This window comes from Sinohyriopsis cumingii, chromosome 1 (assembly GCF_028554795.1).
Source record: "Sinohyriopsis cumingii isolate HCF-2022 chromosome 1, ASM2855479v2, whole genome shotgun sequence".
NCBI lineage: Eukaryota > Metazoa > Mollusca > Bivalvia > Unionida > Unionidae > Sinohyriopsis > Sinohyriopsis cumingii.
Window position 1 is genome coordinate 141,183,434 of NC_142961.1, and position 24,989 is coordinate 141,208,422.

A 24,989-nucleotide genomic window follows, 5' to 3' on the forward strand; every position below is an offset into this window, starting at 1 on the left:
AACAAATTAGAGGGAAAAAGTCCTATTTTGGGCACTTTATGACATGGTTGTATTACATAGTACATGTATGCAAAACATCTGGAATCAATTTTCATATTGCCTGTTCCTACATGGTTTATAATAGAAATCCAGTTTAAATTTATTTTATGTCTATTGATCTGTCTCTTTTTCTTTAACTGTCTCAACTTCTGGACTATATCTTGGTGCTTTAGTCTCTCTCATCTCTCATTCGATCTCTACCTTGTTCCACTCTCTCTCTTGTCTCTCATTCCATCTCTACCTTGTTATTCTCTCTCTCATCCCTCATTCTGTCTCTACCTTGTTCCTCTCTCTCTCATTCTGTCTCTACCTTGTCGTTCCTCTCTCTCATCTCTCATTCCATCTCTACCTTGTTGTTCCTCTCTCATCTCTCATTCTGTCTCTACCTTGTTATTCCTAGCTCTCCCATTCCAATTTCTACCTTGTTGTTCCTCTCTCTCTCTCTCTCACCTCTCATTCTGTCTCTACCTTGTTCCTCTCTCTCTCTCAACTCTCATTCTGTCTCTACTTTGTTGTTCCTCTCTCTTATCTCTCATTCTGTCTCTACCTTGTTGTTCCTCTCTCTCATCTCTCATTCCATCTCTTCCTTGTTGGTCCTCCCTCTCTCTCATCTCTCATTCCATCTCTTCCTTGTTGGTCCTCTCTCTCTCTCATCTCTCATTCTGTCTCTACCTTGCTGTTCTTCTCTCTCCTTTGTGCCTCACATTCTGCATCTACCTTATTGTTCTTCTCTCTGTTTCATCTCTCATTTTATCTCTACTTAGTTCCTCCCTCTTTCATTTCTCCTTCCATATCTACCGTGTTGCTCCTCTCTCTCTCCATTATGGCTTTATGGTTAGCATAATGGAATTGTGACCAAGATGGTTCTGGATCAGATCCTGCCAAACTATTTCAGATTGTCCACTGCTATATCTGGGCAAAGCACTTTACTCCGATTGCCTCAGAAAAATATAACCTTTCATGTGTAATGTACTGTTTACATATCAAATAACCTTTCATGTGTAATGTACTGTTTACATACCAAATAACCTTTCATGTGTAATGTACTGTTTACATACCAAATAACCTTTCATGTGTAATGTACTGTTTACACACCAAATAACCTTTCATGTGTGATGGTCTGTTTACATACCAAATAACCTTTCATGTGTAATGGTCTGTTTACATACCAAATAACCTTTCATTTGTAATATACTGTTTACATATCAAATAATCTTTTGTGTATGATGTACAGTTACACACCAAATAAACTTTCATGCCATATATACTGTTACACACCAAATAACCTTTCATGTGTTATGTTACACATCAAATAAATCTCCTCTCTCTCATACTTACTTAACACAGCGGTGGTATATGTACTTCCAGTCCACTTCATGCTCTTCTTTGTCTGGAGGTAAGAATATTAGCAGCTGTCTGTTGGTGAAGTGGAAAAAGCAAAGCTGTTTCCACAGAAGATTTTCCTGACTAATTGTATGAATCTGTTGATTTGTGCGACCCAAATTGACAATGTCCTTGTGATCACAAAGTCTCATGATAATACAGCGAATACAGTCACTGGGGAGATCAGACAGTGTTACCTTCCCATCTTCTTTTCTCTGGAAGAAAGGACAATTAACAATATGAGGAGTAATTTTCAGCTGACCTCCACAAATCAGAGAAGAGGGCAAATGTTGTGCACATGTACATTTTTGTGTTTAGCTGTGTTTGGCATCTGCACAAATAAAACAATACACATATCATCTAGTCTTTCCTCCCATGTCCTGGGCAACATTACAGATCTGCTTCCAAAGCACTTACCTCTGGGAAAAGGGCAAATGTTGTACACATGTACATTTTTGTGTTTAGCTGTGTTTGGCATCTGCACAAATAAAACAATACACATATCATCTCGTCTTTCCTCCCATGTCCTGGGCAACATTACAGATCTGCTTCCAAAGCACTTACCTCTGGGAAGAGGGCAAATGTTGTACACATGTACATTTTTTGTGTTTAGCTGTGTTCCTTTTGTGTACTGTATACACTGTCTGTGCTTCCATTTTATTTGTCAAGCTCTGTTCATGCTAGAATTGTCAAACTAGATTACTGTAGCTTACATTTCAATTTACTGGCCTAGTTTAGTTTATGACCATGTTTTGCATGCTGTACACATACCACTTTACCTGGAATTATGAAACTTCTTGAGAGGATACATCTTGATGATCACTACACCCTCATCACAATAGTAGGTCACTGTGACCCATATTTCAAACCTGACTTTGGATAAATATGTTTTAATTGTTCATGCTAGATTATAAACTCGATTATTGTAAAGATGTGTTTGTACTACACTTGCACAAAAAGGTCAGTGACCTACTTCTCAAATTTTACCAACTTTAGTTAAATGTTTGCACTTAGTTAATAACCACAAGGTTTTTTCCATGTTATGTACATAATATCCTGAAACATTTTGATGAGCATCGCTATCACTGCACAAATAGGTCAATATAGCTTTTGTGTTTGAAGTTCATGAAATTGATGATATGTATCTATCTAAGTGCCACACAGTTAAAATAATAATCCACTGTGACCTGTATGTAATCTTTCACTAACTCTGGTTAAGTTAGTGCACTTAGTTCACTAGAATCATGAAACTTGATGACGGTATGCATCTGGACAAGTATCACACCCTGATTGCATAGATAGGTCTCTGTGACCCATATTTCATGCTTCTGTGACTTGAAAGTTTGCATTTAAGGTTTATTGCATCACAATATCACAAAATATATTAACTTTCAGTACTTGAGGGTTCATAAATGCTATTGTGTCTGTTTTCCAACCCAAATACAGAACTTTACATGAAAAAATCCAAAACAAATGTCATTTCCTTCTTTGGCATTGGAATACATTTTAGCCAATTACAAAAACTGACCTTTCAGAAACAATGATGCTCTCAAAAACATATTCCTACAGAACCATCCATAAGGATGAGGTAGCCGCTGCAAGAGTTAAAATTAATCATACTTATGTAACCCACTCCTATATACTAATAGCTGAAGACCCACCTGAACATGTAACTTGCAAATGAACCTTTCATCCTGAAGCACTTCATGACAGACTATTTCAATCTCCAGCCCACACATAATCGTTATAGTTCTGGGTTAGAAGTGAAATGTAATTTTACAATTTGAAAGTTTTTTAATAGGCTTTTTTCTTAAGTTTTAACATTATGTTTTAGGTTCAATACATAAAGCAGTTAAAATATTATCTCCACGGTGAGCATAAGATGTATTAAAAAAATTATAATGTATACTTTGAGTCTGTTTCTAAACAAAATGAAAATAAAGTGAAAATTAATAATTAAAAAAATAAATAACTGCAAGTGCTAAGAAATTTGCATGCTTTCTTGAGTGCTTGGTCAGCTTAATGAAAAAATGTGCAAAAAAAGCAGTTTTTTGCAGTCAGGTAGAGCCATTCAACATTTTTTCTCAAATGTTTAGTTTTTTATTTGTTTATATAAAGATTTTTTTAAAAAAAAGGTTTTTGTAGGCTTCTAAGGTCAGAATGATTTTTTTAGATTTGTACGAGCTTTCTGAGGTCCACTTCTAACACTGATTACTGCAATGTTTGGTGTATGATGGAACTTTCTGACACAGTAAATGTGTCTTGGGTTTTGAATTTCTTGAAAGAAGTTAACATTTATTCTAAACTATAGCTTGTTTGCAACCTATTTCCTTTGAATATTTTTAAACAATGTGAACTGTGAATCACCCTAAATATCTTTTATTGTCTAATTACCACTTGTACACACACATTTACATCACCCTAAATATCTTTTATCGCCTAATTATGACTCGCACACACCCATTTACATCACCCTAAATATCTTTTATTGTCTAATTACCACTTGCACACACCCACTTACATCACCCTAAATATATTTTATTGTCTAATTACCACTTGCACACACACATTTACATCACAATAAATATATTTTATTGTCTAATTACCACTTGCACACACCCATTTACATCACCCTAAATATATTTTATTGTCTAATTACCACTCATAGACACCCGTTTACATCACCCTAAATATATTTTATTGTCTAATTACCACTTGCACACATCCATTTACATCACCCTAAATATCTTTTATTGTCTAATTACCACTTGCACACATCCATTTATATCACCCTAAATATCTTTTATTGTCTAATTACCACTCATAGACACCCATTTACATCACCCTAAATATATTTTATTGTCTAATTACCACTTGCACACATCCATTTACATCACCCTAAATATATTTTATTGTCTAATTACCACTTGCACACACCCATTTACATCACCCTAAATATTTTTTGTGTCTAATTACCACTTGTACACACCCATTTACATCATCCTAAATATCTTTTATTGTCTAATTACCACTTGCACACACCCATTTACATCACAATAAATATATTTTATTGTCTAATTACCACTTGCACACACCCATTTACACCACCCTAAATATATTTTATTGTCTAATTACCACTTGCACACACCCATTTACATCACCCTAAATATTTTTTGTGTCTAATTACCACTTGCACACACCCATTTACATCACCCTAAATATCTTTTATCATCTAATTACCACTTGTACACACCCATTTACATCATCCTAAATATCTTTTATTGTCTAATTACCACTTGCACACACCCATTTACATCACAACAAATATATTTTATTGTCTAATTACCACTTGCACACACCCATTTACATCACCCTAAATATTTTTTGTGTCTAATTACCACTTATACACACCCATTTACATCACCCTAAATATCTTATATCATCTAATTACCACTCATAGACACCCATTTACATCACCCTAAATATATTTTATCATCTAATTACCACTTGTACACACCCATTTACATCACCCTAAATATCTTTTATTGTCTAACTACCACTTGTACACACCCATTTACATCACCGTAAATATCTTTTATCATCTAATTACCACTTGTACACACCCATTTACATCACCCTAAATATCTTTTATTGTCTAATTACCACTTGTACACACCCATTTACATCACCCTAAATATCTTTTATCATCTAATTACCACTTATACACACCCATTTACATCACCCTAAATATCTTTTATTCTCCAATTACCACTTGTACACACCCATTTACATCACCCTAAATATCTTTTATTGTCTAATTACCACTTATACACACCCATTTACATCATTACCACTTGCACACACCCATTTACATCACCCTAAATATCTTTTATCATCTAATTACCACTTATACACACCCATTTACATCATTACCACTTGCACACACCCATTTACATCACCCTAAATATTTTTTTTGTCTAATTACCACTTGTACACACCCATTTACATCACCCTAAATATTTTTTATCATCTAATTACCACTCACAGACACCCATTTACATCACCCTAAATATCTTTTATCATCTAATTACCACTTGCACACACCCATTTACATCACCTTAAATATGTTTTATTGTCCAATTACCACTTGTACACACCCATTTACATCACCTTAAATATGTTTTATTGTCTAATTACCACTTGTACACACCCATTTACATCATAAGCCTTTGTTTACTGTCCTTGCCATCTTGCCATTATGTTGTTTGTACTTTTATTGTTCTTTGGTAATAAATGTCTTGATACACTCAGGTCAACTTGTGCAATATTAACCAGGAATGTCTTAAAGTCAAAATCATCTGTCCAGCATTGCAACTTGACTGTTCTAAGTATGAACTAGATCTTCAGATATAATTATTCTTTGAGACCAGACTTCATCTTATAACACTTCTGTAGTACATGATCATTTCAAGGTTTTGTCCTTTAACAAAATATTGTATAATCGTCATACTGATGGACAAGTTTTGAATGTTATGGCCAGGAATGATCACACTGTTTATAAGTTATCTTGACTCTAATATAGCTTTTGTAAATAATAATGGAAGTTCCAAAATCAGCTGGTTGCAAAATAGAACATTAATCTCACCATCTTCCATTACTGGCATTTGAATCAATTGGGCCTTTCTTACATTAGTTTCAAATCTTGCATTTGAATCAATTGGGCCTTTCTTACATTAGTTTTAAATCTTGCATTTGAATCAATTGGGTCTTTCTTACATTAGTTTCAAATCTTGCATCTGAATCAATTGGGCCTTTCTTACATTAGTTTCAAATCTTGCATCTGAATCAATTGGGCCTTTCTTACATTAGTTTCAAATCTTGCATCTGAATCAATTGGGCCTTTCTTACATTAGTTTTAAATCTTGCATTTGAATCAATTGGGCTTTTCTTACATTAGTTTAAAATCTTGCATCTGAATCAATTGGGCCTTTCTTACATTAGTTTCAAATCTTGCATCTGAATCAATTGGGCCTTTCTTACATTAGTTTCAAATCTTGCATCTGAATCAATTGGGCCTTTCTTACATTAGTTTCAAATCTTGCATTTGAATCAGTTGGGTCTTTCTTACATTAGTTTAAAATCTTGCATCTGAATCAATTGGGCCTTTCTTACATTAGTTTCAAATCTTGCATTTGAATCAGTTGGGTCTTTCTTACATTAGTTTCAAATCTTGCATCTGAATCAATTGGGCCTTTCTTACATTAGTTTAAAATCTTGCATTTGAATCAATTGGGCCTTTCTTACATTAGTTTCAAATCTTGCATTTGAATCAATTGGGCCTTTCTTACATTAGTTTCATTTCTTAGATACATAAAGGTTATTGAAGTATTTGAAAAAAATCAGAACCACTCAGACAAAAAAATCAGCTGAAATAAATTTATGTAGCCTTAGAGTCTTTTGTATGCTAATCATTTTAACAAAATAATGCTTATGGCAAAATTAGAAGCAAACACTTGCCATGAATCAAGCATGTTTTCCAAGATGGCAATAATGTTTCTTTGAGCAAATGTTTAATGAAAATGACAAGGCACATAAATGACTGAAGTGGTTGCAATTTATCATAGTTTGCTCTCTCGTCTTAGCACCTCAAATATTTTCAAGTACTTTGACCCATCATTACAAATGGCTGACACATACAGACTGCAACAAACCCAGAAGTAATCCACGTGCACATAAAGTAGGATTTTGAGACTGAAAAAGTATAAGAAAGAAAATGCACAACAAAATGAGGCTGAATGTCTTTCCTAAGATCTGGAGGCAAGTCTAATCAATTTGACAAAATGTAGTGGGTGGTGGTGGACTTACTATCAAACTAAGATAATATCAGCAAATATATCTTCCAAAATTTGGTAAAAATTAGGCTGTGTTATCATCAAATTTGAACCTATCATTAGATAAATATGGTACCTGCTGTTGAGTGGGTCATGTTTTCCTCCAAGCTGTTTGGAAAACAATCCACTTTTGTTGAATATTAACTTCAGACACTTTACAAATAGAAGAAATAGAAGTTTTATTGCCAATAGGTCAGGCAACTTTCATGCATGCACCCATATTAAACATTAAATTTTTGTGTACCATATCTACTCGCTTATACGTCGGGTCCGACTGCAAACTATATAGACCCTGATCTGCCATCACATTATGTACCAGCAGATATGGGTCAATGTTGTTTGTTCTATTGATAACTCCTAACAAACTGCACAGACCCAGCTCTATTGGCACATTATGTGATGGCAGATCTGGGTTTATGCGGTCTGCAGTAGTTCTCACATAAACTATAATTATACGGTAAATCTACCTCTTTGAACTTGAATTTGTCCAGTTGAGCCACCATGTTGTTAACAGATTCAGTGTGCTTGTCCCAGAGGCAGGTGCTTCCAATGTGATGATAGCGGTTGTCAGTCAGGGCCCGACTAGCATGATCCAGGAGTTCACTGAGTGCAGCCTTGTTTATCTGAGTCCTTAGGACTGGAAAACAACAAACTTGTTTGTCTGAGTCCTTAGGACTGAAACACAATGAACTTGTTTACCTTAGTCCTTAGGACTGGAAAACAACGAACTTGTTTATCTGAGTCCTTAGGACTGGAAAACAATATTTAAAAAATGCAATCATGACCTAATTGTGAGGCAATGAGGCCTACATTCAAAATAAACCCCTGATATAATATACAAGCAAAATAAAAAGAATTTGTCTTTAGACCAACATTCATTCATTCTGTGCTGGACTGGTATCGTCCTTTAAATAGCAACCTTAACCAACTGACAGTCTGAACAGATACAGCCTAATATTTGCTTCTGACACTGACAGGTGTAGTTTAGAAAAGTAATACTTGTATGCTTCCTTTCTTTTTAATCTGCAGGTATCAAGAATCAGTCAAGGCTGACTCAGACTATAATAATCAAGGTCATATGCTGATACATGTACAGACTATAATAGTCAAGGTCATATGCTGATACAGACTATAATAGTCAAGGTCATATGCTGATACAGAATATAATAGTCAAGGTCATATGATGATACAGACTATAATAGTCAAGGTCATATGCTGATACAGACTATAATAGTCAAGGTCATATGCTGATACATGTACAGACTAAAATAGTCAAGGTAATATGCTCATACAGTCTATAATAGTCAAGGTCATATGCTGATACATGTACAGACTATAATAGTCAAGGTCATATGCTGATACAGACTACAATAGTTAAGGCTATAGGATATTAAGGCCTGACCCAAACACTGATTTCAACACAGTGCACATAGAACTATCCTGGACTACTGGACCCAAACAATGTTTTCAACACAGTGCACATAGAACTATCCTGGAGTACTGGACCCAAACACTGATTTCAACACAGTGCACATAGAACTATCCTGGAGTACTGGACCCAAACACTGATTTCAACACAGTGCACATAGAACTATCCTGGAGTACTGGACCCAAACAATGATTTCAACACAGTGCACATAGAACTATCCTGGAGTACTGGACCCAAACACTGATTTCAACACAGTGCACATAGAACTATCCTGGTGTACTGGACCCAAACACTGATTTCAACACAGTGTACATAGAACTATCCTGGTATACTGGACCCAAACAATGATTTCAACACAGTGTACATAGAACTATCCTGGTGTACTGGACCCAAACACTGATTTCAACACAGTGTACATAGAACTATCCTGGTGTACTGAATCCAAACAATGATTTCAATACATTCACATGGAATTAGCCTAATGTACACTGGACTGAAACACTGATTTCAATAAAGTACGTATGGAACTATCCCGGTGTACTGGACCCAAACATTGATTTCAATTCAGTACACATGGAACTAGGCCAATAAATCAGCCCCACACCTGTAATGATACTGACTGAAGTTGGAAGGGACAGATCACATATTCATTAAAACATGGAAATATATGCAGACACTTTAATCTGCACACATCTGTGTACATTTCATACACTTGATGGTATTTCTTGCAGCTGTTGAATTACAGTTGGTTGAAGGGTTCTTTTGGTGATGTATACATAATATATCTGGATCAAATCCTGTTTCTGATGACTTGTAAATACATGTGACATAGTACAACCCTATGTCTTGTGGCCATTTTGAATATCGTGCTATATATAGCCAAATACCGGTAAGTGTCTAAACTATATGCAGTTGTGTTCCAGAAAGATCTGCATCCAGGAAAACTGCACATTTTAATCAACATGTGGCATCATACCAACAAATTCTCCATCAACACTGACACAGACTGTTGATTTATGGGACTAACATGGAACTAGTCTGGTATACTGGATTCAATACTCATGACAATAAAACATTCAAATTTGCTGACTATGAATAATCAAGAAAGATTAAACCAAAGATCGTGTTTATATCGTTATTGATACAAATTTAGTGCTTTGCGCAGTGACAATGGCGTGGAATTTTTATGCAATACATTCAGCTGCTGCCATAATGTTAGAAATAAGATAATGACAAGAACACATTCATAAATACAATCATGAGCAGAGAGTAAGACACTACCATGAATACTGGGAAAAAGACATTAGTTATTGACTGCTCCCATGGCCTAGTGGCTAGAGTGTCTGCCTTGGAAGTGGGAGGTCATGGGTTCAAACCCTGGCAGAGTCATACAAAAGACTTACAAAATTGGTACTAACAGCTGCCTCACTTGGCGTTCAACATTAAGAGGTTAGTGTTAGGACTGGTCGGCCTGGTGTCAGGATAATGTGACTGGGTGGGACATCATACTACATGTCTGTGGCATGATGCCCCAGTGCTAGACATCACTATAAACTGCCACACTGCAGACATTGTAGCGATATGACTGAAAAATTTGTTGAAGCTACTTTAAAAATCCTAATCTCACACACACACACACACACACACACACACACACATTAGTTATTATTCTGAGTTGATGAACAATAATTGTTAAATTAGAAACTGAACTTGCATCTTTGTTTTTATTCTTCAGGATCAGTGAAATTTAGGCAGGGTCAGTACATATTTGATTTTGGTCATCCTGTGGGTAGTGGAATCAAAATCTTTTTTGTAAGTCCCAAATATGATGGTTGTCATTGCACTATGTATTGGTTATTTCAAGCATTTTGGTGATCCATTTTAAATTAGATCTAAAGTCCTGTTTATTTGATGCTTAAAAGCTAAGAGTGGACTCTTTTAATTTTATCTGTTATTAAGCACCACCTTCAAGCAAGAGGTTTACATGTATCTCTGATATTATTTCAGAAATATATCAGTTTGTAAAAACACAAATTTACTATTAGAAAGACTCCAAAATATTTTTATTTGCAGAAAATATGCTGAATGCCTTGTGCTTTGACATCCTTGACAGCTTAAGAACATTAGGTTGGATATCACATGCCTTAAAAGCAATGAAATCCTTGACAGCTTATGAACAATGGGTTGGATATCACATGCCTTAAAAGCAATGAAATCCTTGACAGCTTATGAACAATAGGTTGGATATCACATACCTTAAAAGCAATGAAATCCTTGACAGCTTATGAACAATAGGTTGGATATCACATGCCTTAAAAGCAATGAAATCCTTGACAGCTTATGAACAATAGGTTGGATATCACATACCTTAAAAGCAATGAAATCCTTGACAGCTTAAGAACAATAGGTTGGATATCACATGCCTTAAAAGCAATGAAATTCTTGACAGCTTAAGAACAATAGGTTGGATATCACATACCTTAAAAGCAATTAAATTCTTGACAGCTTAAGAACAATAGGTTGGATATCACATGCCTTAAAAGCAATGAAGTCCTTGTCAGCTTATGAACAATAGGTTTGATATCACACACCTAAAAAGCAATGAAATCCTTGACAGTTTATGAGCAATAGGTTGGATATCACATGCCTTAAAAGCAATGAAATCCTTGACAGTTTATGAACAATAGGTTGGATATCACATGCCTTAAAAGCAATGAAATCCTTGACAGTTTATGAGCATGATGTGTTTTATAGTCATAAAAGAATCAGACATAAATTAAAAATGATGTTGGAGATGTCACACAAAATCTAATTCTGGTTCCACAGTCTTTATAACATACGATGCTGCTACACCTGTATGTTTTAGTGCAATTTTGTGGTTAAGGATATTTATCAGATGATAGAGATGACTTACCTTGTTTGAGCATTTCCTCCAGGATGTTGAAGATTTTCCTTTGAACTGCTCCACTCATTTCACTCATCTTCCTCAACAATAGCAACTCAATCAGCTGAAAACATCAAAACATCAGATAAACCTAATCTGGATTAGTCATCAAAACATTATATAGGCCTAATCTGGATTAGTCATCAAAACTGTCATATTGGCCAAACTGGATTAGTCATCAAAAATGTCATATGGGCCTAATCTGGGTTAATCATCAAAAATATCATATAGGCCTAATCTGGATTAATCATCAAAAATGTCATATAGGCCTAATCTTGATTAGTCATCAAAAATGTCATATAGGCCTAATCTGGATTAATCCTCAAAAATGTCATATATGCCTAATCTGGATTAGTCATCAAAAATGTCATATAGGTCTAATCTGAATTAGCCATCAAAACATCATATAGGCCTAATCTGGATTAGTCATTGTTATATATATTTTATTTAATTTATATTTTATTTCATTTAAGTGTTTGTAAGTTTTAAAAAAATTTAATTTCATTACATGTCAAAATAATGTAGTTTTATTTACTAGGAACTCTATACTTTTCCAGAAAATAGTTTGACCTTGACAGTTCATTTGTAAACACTTAAAGCTTGCCTAGTTCCTGACCTTAATTCAGAAATCAGTGAGAGAAGTAAACAATTTTTTATTTTTATCTTATTCCTAGAGTAAAATAATTGTTTCTTGTCAAGGTCATACTGGGACTACATGCTTTTATACGTAAATACTTCTCGAAGGTTCTGGAAAGTTGATCCTCATCTGGGAATTTGTTTTGCTTTTCGAGTTACTGTATAATCATTGTTTATAGAGATATCTCTCAGTTTGGGTTTAATACACTTGATGTCAAGGTGTTCATTTATTTGTGATCAGTTTGGGAAATTACATTTTAATGTTTATTCGAATTATTTGGATTCTAAGAGATAATTCTTTTTCCTGTAAAGATCTGAGTGCCCATACGGAATTCTTGGACAAAGACATTTCATTAATTCAAACATCAGATTATTGTTTGTGAGTAACACAGAGCTGTAGACTTTACAACACCACAAAGGATACAGCATACGTCATTGCCTTCCATTTTGGATTTTTGTGGGGACTCGAACTTGAATTCATTAGAACATTTCATTATTAGGACTTCTAATTCGTGGATTATTCTTGGATTATTTTTGGAGTTGATTTTTAAAACTGTAAGTTCTTATTTTTATATATTTTTACAGTATTTTTCCAGGAAAATTCTTTGTTAAATTTTTCAAAGCTTGTTGTTTTCACTCTTTTTTTTGTTACTGTTTATTCGAGCCTAAACACGTAACATAAGATCATCAGAAACATCAATTAGGCCTAAAGCCTTTAATTTGGATTTACTACAGAAACACATACCTTTATGAAATTTTAATTATTCCCCACCATAACAGTAGAAGGGAATGTAGCATTATACTTGCCCTACCATCATTCACACCCTCCTGAATTTTTTGTTGTTGCTTAGGTCAGATTCAGGCAATATGGTGGAGTATCCAGGTTCTAACAACACATTTCTGGCTTAAGTTCAATTCAGATCTTTAATGTTAATGCCTATACTGATAGCTAAGCCAAACAGTAAACATAAACATAATTAAGTCCCTTTAATGCCTATAATGACAGCTATGACAAACAGTAAACATAATTAAGTCCAAGTTAGGTAAAAAAAACAGTACTATACCTAAACTGTTTTCAAATGATACAGCATTTCTTAACTATATTTCGACTTGATTCTCACAGTATTTTGGAAATTCTTAAAAATTAATAGCATCGTTAAATCAGAAACATTTCAGTAGGACTTATATTCCAGTTCTGAAAATTGGTAGCTGAAAGTTAATGAATCTTTATGCAAAGAAACACCTGAAACCGACTTGTTTACCTTGCAGACATAGTTAAAACGTCGGATGTCCTTACATGCTCCTGTCATATCCAAATGAACGAAAGCTTCACTAATACTGGTTAATACTTTTCGCTAAAATGAGATTAAATAATGATAATAGCAATAATAATAATAAATAACAGCACAGTCATATTAATACTATTTACTAAAACAGACTAAATAATAACAATATCAATAATAATGTCTTTTAAGAGTAAATATTATGTATTTAATATCTTTATTTCATAGCATAATTTTGAAAATAAATGTAGCTCCTTATACTTAATGACTACAAACCTGAATTTAGGAAGAAAATATATTTTACAGAGGATTATTCTGTTCTGGTCTTGACCTTTAATATAATGACCACCAACCCACCAAATATACTCACTTTGAAGTTGGATCCAACTGCTAATTGCATTGACCCAAATCTGTTGTCACATATTGAACTGACAGATCTGGGTCTTGCAGTTTGTTATGAGTAATCAGTAGAACAATACATACAACCTGAATCTATGTTGTTTTGTAGTTACACTAATATACAAATATAGTATTTTCATATTGCCATATGGATATAAAATTTGGTTGTTCTATCATTACATTCTTACACTAATACACAAATATAGTATTTTCATATTGCCGTATGGATATAAAATTTGGTTGTTCTATCATTACATTCTTACACTAATACACAAATATAGTATTTTCATATTGCCATATGGATATAAAATTTGGTTGTTCTATCATTACATTCTTACACTAATACACAAATATAGTATTTTCATATTGCCATATGGATATAAAATTTGGTTGATCTATCATTACATTCTTACACTAATACACAAATATAGTATTTTCATATTGCCGTATGGATATAAAATTTGGTTGATCTATCATTACATTCTTACACTAATACACAAATATAGTATTTTCATATTGCCGTATGGATATAAAATTTGGTTGAACTATCATTACATTCTTACACTAATACACAAATATAGTATTTTCATATTGCCATATGGATATAAAATTTGGTTGTTCTATCATTACATTCTTACACTAATACACAAATATAGTATTTTCATATTGCCATATGGATATAAAATTTGGTTGATCTATCATTACATTCTTACACTAATACACAAATATAGTATTTTCATATTGCCGTATGGATATAAAATTTGGTTGATCTATCATTACATTCTTACACTAATACACAAATATAGTATTTTCATATTGCCATATGGATATAAAATTTGGTTGATCTATCATTACATTCTTACACTAATACACAAATATAGTATTTTCATATTGCCGTATGGATATAAAATTTGGTTGATCTATCATTACATTCTTACACTAATACACAAATATAGTATTTTCATATTGCCATATGGATATAAAATTTGGTTGTTCTATCATTACATTCTTACACTAATACACAAATATAGTATTTTCATATTGCCGTATGGATATAAAATTTGGTTGATCTATCATTACATTCTTACACTAATACACAAATATAGTATTTTCATATTGCCGTATGGATATAAAATTTGGTTGATCTATCATTACATTCTTACACTAATACACAAATATAGTATTTTCATATTGCCGTATGGATATAAAATTTGGTTGATCTATCATTACATTCTTACACTAATACACAAATATAGTATTTTCATATTGCAGTATGGATATAAAATTTGGTTGTTCTATCATTACATTCTTATGTAACTTACTTATCGTCACAGCAGAGTAAACCAGGACTGTTTACTGAAAACAGAATGAAACAAGTAGTTCAAGTGGGCCAGAGATTGTTCACCTGGTTGTCATCTACCTAAATGGCCAAAGATTATTAGGTCAGTTGGGTGCTTTCTACCTAATAGTTAAACACAATAGCAGCTGGCCAAGCAATCTGGGTCAGTTGGATGCTTTCTACCAAATAGCTAAACACAAAAGCAGCTGGCCAAGCAATCTGGGTCAGTTGGGTACTTTCTGTAAAAGTTTCTTCTGGTGCTGTTGATGCCTATATTTTGATAATTATTTTTCAGGATTTGTTTTCATCCATATCTGACAGCACACCATCATCATTCGTCCATTCATCTTTATCCATATCTAATAGCACATGATCATCATTTGTCTTCATCCATAATCGATTGCACACCATCATTTGCCTTCATCCATATTTGATAGCACACCTTCCTCATTTGCCTTCATCCATATTTGATTGCACACCTTCATCATTTGTCTTCATCTATATTTGATTGCACATCATCATCATTTGTCTTCATCCATATTTGATAGCACAACTTCATCATTTGTTGTCATCCATATTTGACAGCAGATCAGCATCATTTGTCTTCAGTGATATCTGATTGCACACCTTCATCATTTGTCTTCATCCATATCTGATAGCACATCACCATCATATTTCCAACACTGAAAGCCTTTGTGCCAAGATGTTTTCTGTTTGATTGATCAAATTCTGCAGTCTTTTATTGAGACCAAATTGTGTACATGTTCTTTTTTTTCAGTAACAAGGACATATTTGGTGGTGGATTGGTGCCATTTGTATAAATTTTTAATGCATTCATGAAGGATGGTTGATGTCAAATTTGGTTAATTTTATTGACTGGATTTAGAGAAAATATTATCAAGTTTTCTATTGTTAGTAATATCAGCCATATTTGATGGTGTCTAGGCAAGATACGTACACATTCATATGGTATCTGACCATCACTTGTTCAGATTTGATGGTGTTAGGGAATGACCTGTACAAAATTGATGATGTCTGTGAATTGTACAAATTTATAAAGTCCTTTTATACAAAGGTGTTTTCTACTAATCTGGTCACGATCTGTTAAGTTTTTGATAAGCAGTCATTTAAAAGGTTTCTCATTTGAGAAATGGAAACCATATTTGACTTCAGATCTGCATTACTTGTACCTTCATTATTTTGTGCTAAAGTACTTTCTTTCAAATTTGGTTGAATTCTGTTCAGAGCTCTTTGAGAAGTTTTATGTCTTTAGTGATGGCAACCTATTTTAAAGTGGGTTGACATGATCTAAATGCTCCTCATGCCAGGATCCTTTCTGTCCCATTTTGATTGTTTTTTTTAAATAACAAAAAGTAGTTTAAGAGATTTTCTAGTTTTAGTTAAGATGGCCATTTTGAATGGTGAAAAGGCATCATCTGTATGAACTAGAAAGTCCTTCTTGCAAGAATACTTTATCATTTATGCAAATCCGTAGAGCACTGTTTGTGAATAAATTGTTGAAAAGCTTTTAATTTTAATAATGGTACTTTCTATCAAATTTGGTCAAATTTTATTTTACAGTTTTGGAAAAGTTTTTCTAGTTTTCTTAAGAATGGTCATAATTTATGGTTTATCTGGATAAGTTGCATAAATATGAAAGGTACTCATGCCACGCTGCTTATTGAAAAACCTAATTGAATTCTGTCAGCAGTTTTGGTGAAGTTGTTGATTTTTTTAAATTTTAGTAATGGTGGCCATATTTTTTACAGATCTGGATCATTTGTTTAAAATTTAAAGCTCTTTTTCCTAGGATGCTTTTATCAAGTCTTAGGTTTTTCTATTTAAGAGATGCTTCTTTGCTGATGATGGCATTATTTGTATAAAACTGAAAGCCCTTCATTACAGGATGCTTTCTGTCAAATTTGGTAACATTCTGCTGCAAAAGTTTTGGATCATCAGTCTAAAAGGCAAGGTGAAATTTTTGAACAGCCAATCAAAAATTGCTATTCAAATGACCTCAAAACTGATGAATAGAATTTAGCTAAACTTGATAGAATGCATCCTGGCAAAAAAGAGCTTTATGTTTCTGCAGAAAAGAATTTACACAACTCTGATATTAAAATTCCTGGCATAGATGGCTATTAGTCAATGCTGGATTTAGACACAGCAAGGCTCTAAGCTATGGGAAGCTGTAGAGGCCCTATTTGGTATAAAATAAATTTTGAGAGGCCCCTTCAGACAGTGAGTTCAGACTGAGAGGCCCTAATCTGTAGCTTGTTTAGCTTATACCAAAATCCGGCACTGCTTTTAGTCTTGGACAAATTATCCTGATGTACCTTCAAAACAAGGATGACAATATCCTGATGTATCATCAAATATTGCTGACAATATCCTGATGTACTGTCAAATACAGATGACAAAAGTATGGTGTACTGTCAAATATGGATGACAATATCCTGATGTATCATCAAATATGGATGACAATACCCTGATGTATCATCAAATAAGGATGACAATATCCTGATGTATCATCAAATATGGATGACAATACCCTGATGTATCATCAAATAAGGATGACAATATCCTGATGTATCATCAAATATGGATGACAATATCCTGATGTATCATCAAATATGGATGACAATACCCTGATGTATCATCAAATATGGATGACAATATCCTGATGCTGATGTACCATTAAATATGGATGAAGCTATCCTTTATGTACCATCACACATCAATGAAAAAATCCTGATGTACAATCCAATATGGATGAAGAAACACTGATGTAGCATCAAATATGGATGAAGGTATCCTGATGTGCTGTCAAACATGGATGAAGATATCCTGATGTATTGTCAAACATGGATGAAGTTATCCTAATGTATTGTCAAACATGGATGAAGATATCCTGATGTATTGTCAAATATGGATGAAAATATCCTGATGCATTGTCAAATATGGATGAAGATATCCTGATGTGTTGTCAAATATGGATGAAGATATCCTGATGTGTTGTCAAATATGGATGAATATATCCTAATGTATTGTCAAATATGGATGAAGATATCCTGATGTATTGTCCAATATGGATGAAAATATCCTAAAGTATTGTAAAATATGGAAGAAGATATCCTGATGTACTGTCAAACATGGATGAAGCTATCCAGATGTATTGTCAAATATGGATAAAGTTATCCTGATGTACTGTCAAATATGGATGAAGATATCCTGATGTACTGTCAAACATGGATGAAAATATCCTGATGTATTGTCAAATATGGATGAAGATATCCTGATGTGTTGTCAAATATGGATGAAGGTATCCTGATGTATTGTCAAATATGGATGAAGATATTCTGATGTATTATCAAATACAGATGAAGATATCCTGCTGTATTGTCATATATGGATGAAGATATCCTGATGTGCTGTCAAAAATGGATGAAGATATCCTGATGTGCTGTCAAACATCGATGAAGATATCCTGCTGTATTGTCAAATATGGATAAAGATATCCTGATGTGCTGTCAAACATGGATGAAGATATCCTGATGTATTGTCAAATATGGAAGAAAATATCCTGATGTGCTGTCAAAAATGGATGAAGATATCCTGATGTGCTGTCAAACATGGATGAAGATATCCTGCTGTATTGTCAAATATGGATGAAGATATCCTGATGCATTGTCAAATATGGATGAAGATATCCTGATGTATTGTAAAACATGGATGAAGATATCCTGATGTATTGTCAAATATGGATGAAGACATCCTGATGTACTGTCAAATAGTGATTAAGATATCCCAGTGTATTGTCAAATATGGATGAAGATACCCTGATGTACTGTCAAGTATGGAAGAAAATATCCTGATGTATGGTCAAAAATGGATGAAGATATCCTGATGTATTGTCAAATATGGATAAAGATATCCTGATGTGCTGTCAAAAATGGATGAAGATATCCTGATGTGCTGTCAAACATGGATGAAAATATCCTGCTGTATTGTCAAATATGGATGAAGATATTCTGATGTGCTGTCAAACATGGATGAAGATATTCTGCTGTATTTTCAAATATGGCTGAAGATATCCTTATGTATTGCCAAATATCAATGAAGATATCCTGATGTACTGTCAAACATGGAAGAAACTGTCCTGATGTACTGTCAAACATGGATGAAGATATTCTGATGTACTGTCAAACATGGAAGAAAATATCCTGATGTATTGTCAAAAATGGATGAAGATATTCTGATGTACTGTCAAACATGGAAGAAAATATCCTGATGTACTGTCAAACATGGATGAAGATATCCTGCTGTATTGGCAAACATGGAAGAAAATATCCTGATGTTTGGTCCAAAATGGATGAAGATATCCTGATGTGCTGTCAAACATCGATGAAGATATCCTGATGTATTGTCAAATATGGATGAAGATATCCTGATGTACTGTCAAACATGGATGAAGATATCCTTGATGTGCTGTCAAATGTGAAAGAAGATATCCTGATGTACTGTCAAATATGGATGAAGATATTCTTGATGTGCTGTCAAACATGAATACAGATATCCTGCTGTATTGTCAAATATGGATGAAGATATCCTGATGTACTGTCAAACATGGATGAAGATATCCTGATGTACTGTCAAAAATGGATGAAGATATCCTGACGTGCTGTCAAACATGGATGAAGATATCCTGATGTACTGTCAAACATGGATGAAGTTATCCTGACATACTATCAAACATGGATGAAGATATCCTGATGTATTGTCAAATAGAGATGAAGATATCCTTGACGTGCTGTCAAACATGGATGAAGATATCCTGATGTACTGTCAAATATGGATGAAGATATCCTTGAGGTGCTGTCAAATATAGATGAAGACATCCTTGACATGCTGTCAAACATGGATGAAGATATCCTGATGTACTGTCAAACATGGATGAAGTTATCCTGATATACTATCAAATATGGATGAAGATATCCTTGATGTGCTGTCAAATATGGATTAAGATATCCTTGACGTGCTGTCAAATATAGATGAAGATATCCTTGACGTGCTGTCAAACATGGATGAAGATATCCTGATGTACTGTCAAACATGGATGAAGTTATCCTGATATACTATCAAATATGGATAAAGATATCCTAATGTATTGTTAAATATGGATTAAGATATCCTGATGCAATCAAATATGGATGAATGTCACGTTTGCTCATCCCAGTTCGTAAGTGATGTATAAACTAAGCTATACGAGCCATGGTTGATGTCTGAACATAGCCGCAGGCTAGAGTTAATCCCTTACGGGTGGGTTACCGTGACCAGAGGGAAGATCCAGCATCTTGAATCGGCACAGGGATTAGATCGAGCTTCTTTTCACCTAGGTGCTGTTACAGCTTTGTCCTAAGATCAGAGGAACCACGACGAAATGGGGCCTGTTCTAAATCCGTCCCCACATGGACAGACAGCAAAAAGGACATTGTCCACTAAGTTTGATTGGATCGAATCAAAGCGACATCCAATCGGAATTGAGACGGAGGGTGTGATAACAATTTTAATCCAAACTATAACTTCGAACTAGCACGCCAAAGTTTAGTTTTGCCTAGAAGATTGAAGAGCAATATAGGGTTACTCAGAGAGAGCCACTTGTAATTTGGCAGTAAAACTTAGAGGAGATTCTAAGGAAAGACAAAGCTCGCAAAGGTCAGTAAGTTATTTGCCCGCTTTTTTGCAGATTATTACAGCATTGTAACTGTAATTATGTGTAGTCTGTATACTTAATTAATAGGATCGTTTAGTAAGTAGAATTACCTTTGTAGTGTTTAATGTGAGAAATGAGTTTGAATATTATGTAGAGAATTATGCAGATTGTTAGCTTGTGGTCAGAATTATGTAATTCGCTAACAGGTTACTTCTTAGTAAACTAGTGCATTTATTCAGGTGATATGTTATAATTTAAACATGCTTAAAATTGTGAATTTGGAAAATGGTTGAAGTGTGTAAGATAAGTTAGTATGGATGTATGTATGGATATATCAGAGCATGGATATTTGAATATTTGTGTACTTTGTATGAGTTGTAATGTAAAGAAATGCGTATGATTGTTGTGATATTGTTTAGTATAATGGGATTAGGAATAGGTACTGAGGTGACGCAATTTATGGATTTATGTATGAGAAGTAACTGATACTGTGTTTTTTATTACGATGATGGTTTACCATACAAAGGCGTATGAGTATTTCGATGTGAATGAATGCGTGACCGAAGAATATAATAGCCGTTATATGATGATAGGCTGGGTGTAGTGTGAGATGAGAGGGCTTAGGGAAATATTGTACCATCCTTGTGTTTTCACAGGAAGCTTTTTTTTTTGGGGGGGGGCAGAACTTCCGGTTCAAGTTAATTCCCGAGTCTCTACGAGGGGAGACAGAAGTAAGATCAGCAGAGCAGTCAGAGCAGAAAAGTCTAGTCGGTAGAGAGTCGAGGAGAAAGTGGAGACGGAGGAGGAGTATTGAGGAGGCAGTGGAGAGAAGGAATTTGGAGAAAGTCGGGAGGAAGAGAAGGAATAGGAGAGAAGAATACACAGATGAGTAGAATACAAGGACAGGTGGAAAGCTATCTCACACTCCAAAAATCAAATGATACAACAGGGCTATCACAGGGTCGAGCCGAATGAGAGTACTTGTGAAATTTAATCAGTTTGCTATTGAATTGTTATTAAATTGGGATTTTCTGGGTTACCGGTTCAAGAAGGTCATGGAGTGGGTCTTCATGTTGACATTTAGAAATCACATTTTCATATGCATTTCGAGTCGAAATGCTGGGTATTTTTGTACACTTGATGAACATCACTTTTCTTAATTAAATTGCGATCGTTCTTTCTTGATACAAAATGGATTTTTGACCCAAAATAACACGTAATCCAATGTTTACAGAAATGACGTATCGTTGCGCAGAATTACCCGACGCGCAGAACTGGCCGACATGGTGGTAGTAATAGATGTCATATTTGATGGCGGAATGGCGTCATTCTATACGAAATTTAAAGGCCATCATGGTAAATTTTGGTTGAAACTAGTCTGCTGGTTTTAGTGAATAAGTTGAAAATGAACCAAAAATAGTCTCAAATGTTCAAGTTGTGACCATTTCAATTTGCATATTATATACAGTGATAGTCAGCCAAGTGTTGGAGCAAAAACCTGTTTCTTTGGGTGTCTGTAATGCCTAATGTCTAGAGCCTTGACAGCGAGTTTTCGTCGGATGTCAATTAGTAGCTACAAGTTATTTGTGGTAATCGGATTTAATTGGTTTTAACCAAAGAGCACAGACGACAAACTCAGTACAATGGAGCCTTTAGGGGTTCTTCCAACCAACTGTTGAGTACTTTTCCACCCCACCCCACCCGCATATATATCCTTAACAGGTTTTTACTTCTTTGAAGTAAAAATAGAATTTAGTTCCAAAAAAAGGGGGAAAAAAGAAAATCAGATGAAGAAACATTTGCAGTTTCGAATGGCAAAATATAAACAATGAAGGAACATAACTTCACCTCTCTAGTGGTACCTCGGATAAAATGAACGTGAGGCTGATGAACATTATGAAGTTTAGAACGGTCTTCATCCCATTCATCCAGCGCCAACCGCATTAACCTGAAAATAAGAAATAAATCAATCAACTTCACTGCGGTTAATTGTGTAAATGGACGAAATAAGTGCAGAATCTATTATTCTAAATAAGATGGAAGGCATGATTTTATAGTTTTGCATTTAAAATAATTATTAATGTGAAAAAAGGGGCTGATTGGCCAATATGTGCTGATTTTATTTGTGGGCACGCCTTCGACCTTTAGCTATGTTAAGGCCTCGGGTGTGTTTCGTATGGAGTGGGATTACCGCCATAATATTATGCGTGTATTTTATAATCTTCCTTTATGCATTATTGTAAATGGCTGCTTGCAAGTGCCACTTTCATAATTCTGTCAAGGCATATTGTACTTTTCATTGATGCAAATTGTACGTGGCAGTTTGCAAGTGTTGCTTTCCTTACATAGTCCCCCCCCCACCCATGCTAATGGTGCTTGCATTGATCAGTAGACGCGTCTGGATAACACCGTCAAATTGATCAGCAACTAACACAACAAACATTCACAAGCTGCCGCGTGAAAATGCGAAGAAAAAAGCTGACGCGTGAAAAAAATAAAAAAAATAAAAACAAAAAAATTAAAAAAAAAAACAACAACCAGAAAGCATGAAAAGTTTTAACTGCTAGTAACAGCAGCTCAAAGCATTTAAAGTGACCAGCCAACGTGTACGACGAGAATTAAAACTGATAAGCCTAGACGTGGGGAAAACGATGAAACTGGTCAGCTGACGCGTGTGAACACTGTCAAACTGATAAACTGACACGTTTGCATACTTTCCAAACTGATCAATAACCAAGTAACCAACGCATTTTAAAAGATGATTATCAGCCGACACAATTTAAGAGTATCAGAGTTGCGTGAAAAGGAAACAAAGCAATTAAAAATACCCCAAACAAGACTTAAAACGGATCACTTGCGAAAAGCGTTGAAACTACTGCTAATCAGACAAGGCGTGCATCCAAAGTTTAAACTGAGCAGCCGACAAATGCGAACAACATTACAACTGATCAGAATTAAAAAAACATACTTTAGAAATTATGATAGTCTAAATTTATGCATAAATCTTGAAACAAAGGCCCTCTTGAAGTCATGAGTTAGTGGATCCGATAGGCACTTTATCTATCGAAATCATGTTCAACCCTCTACTGCCAGTGACCTGTGGGCAAATTTTGATGGGAGATACTGCATCTACAAAGAAATCCTTAAAAATTCTTATTTCAAATCAGCATTTTAATCGGTCCTCAACTTATTAAGCTACTGCAGCTGTTCTGATCCTAATTGGTAGTTTGAGTTGCAGTTGTTGCTGCTGCTGATGTATTCTTGAGAAGATACTATCAAAAAGTAGCAATATTGTCAATGGTAATAAGAGGCCATCTTTCCTGGCCAAAAATAATTATACGAATCAAAGATAAGTCTGAATTCACGTGCTGAATCAGCTAATTGCAACCAACATATCTAGGTCATGTCCTCTGACCTAAATCTAGGCCATATCCTCTGACCCTAAATCTAGGTCATGTCCTCTGACCCTAAATCTAGGTCATATCCTCTGACCCTAAATCTAGGCAGTGTCCTCTGACCCTAAATCTAGTGTTCTCTGACCCTGAATCTAATGGAATGGTCGATCACTGGGTTTATTCCTGAAACTGTCCAGATGTAACTAAAAAAAAGTAATTTGGGTTCAGACGTCACTTGCACATTACTCTTCGAGTAGTCGTATTCATAAGTAATAATATTTCCAATATAATCATATACATGTATATCCAAAACCCAATTTAGGATCTTATGCCTTGAAAAAATGGTCACTAAAGCTAATTATCACAAGCTACACGTTTTTAAGTTGTTAATACCACGGGCTATTTATGTAGTGTGTATGATTAGGATTTTTAACGTAGCTTTAAAAAAATTCAGTCATATCGCTACGATGTCTGCAGTTTGGCAGTTTATAGTGATGCCTAGTACTGGGGCATCATGTCGCAGACATGTAGCATGATG

At 34.5% G+C, this 24,989-nt stretch overlaps 1 protein-coding gene across 1 annotated transcript in view; it reads right to left on the reverse strand.

Moving 5' to 3' along the window:
- The window catches only part of LOC149808027 (F-box only protein 25-like), a 41,441-nt gene that overhangs the window by 14,761 nt on the left and 1,691 nt on the right, over positions 1-24,989 (reverse strand). The window contains exons 2-6 of the mRNA XM_089972714.1: positions 22,905-23,004; positions 13,585-13,677; positions 11,657-11,750; positions 7,781-7,950; positions 1,378-1,637 (exon numbers count right to left, since the gene is read on the reverse strand). Of these exons, the coding sequence (XP_089828840.1) occupies positions 1,378-1,637; positions 7,781-7,950; positions 11,657-11,750; positions 13,585-13,677; positions 22,905-23,004 (717 nt within the window). The remainder of the gene's footprint in view (positions 1-1,377; positions 1,638-7,780; positions 7,951-11,656; positions 11,751-13,584; positions 13,678-22,904; positions 23,005-24,989) is intronic.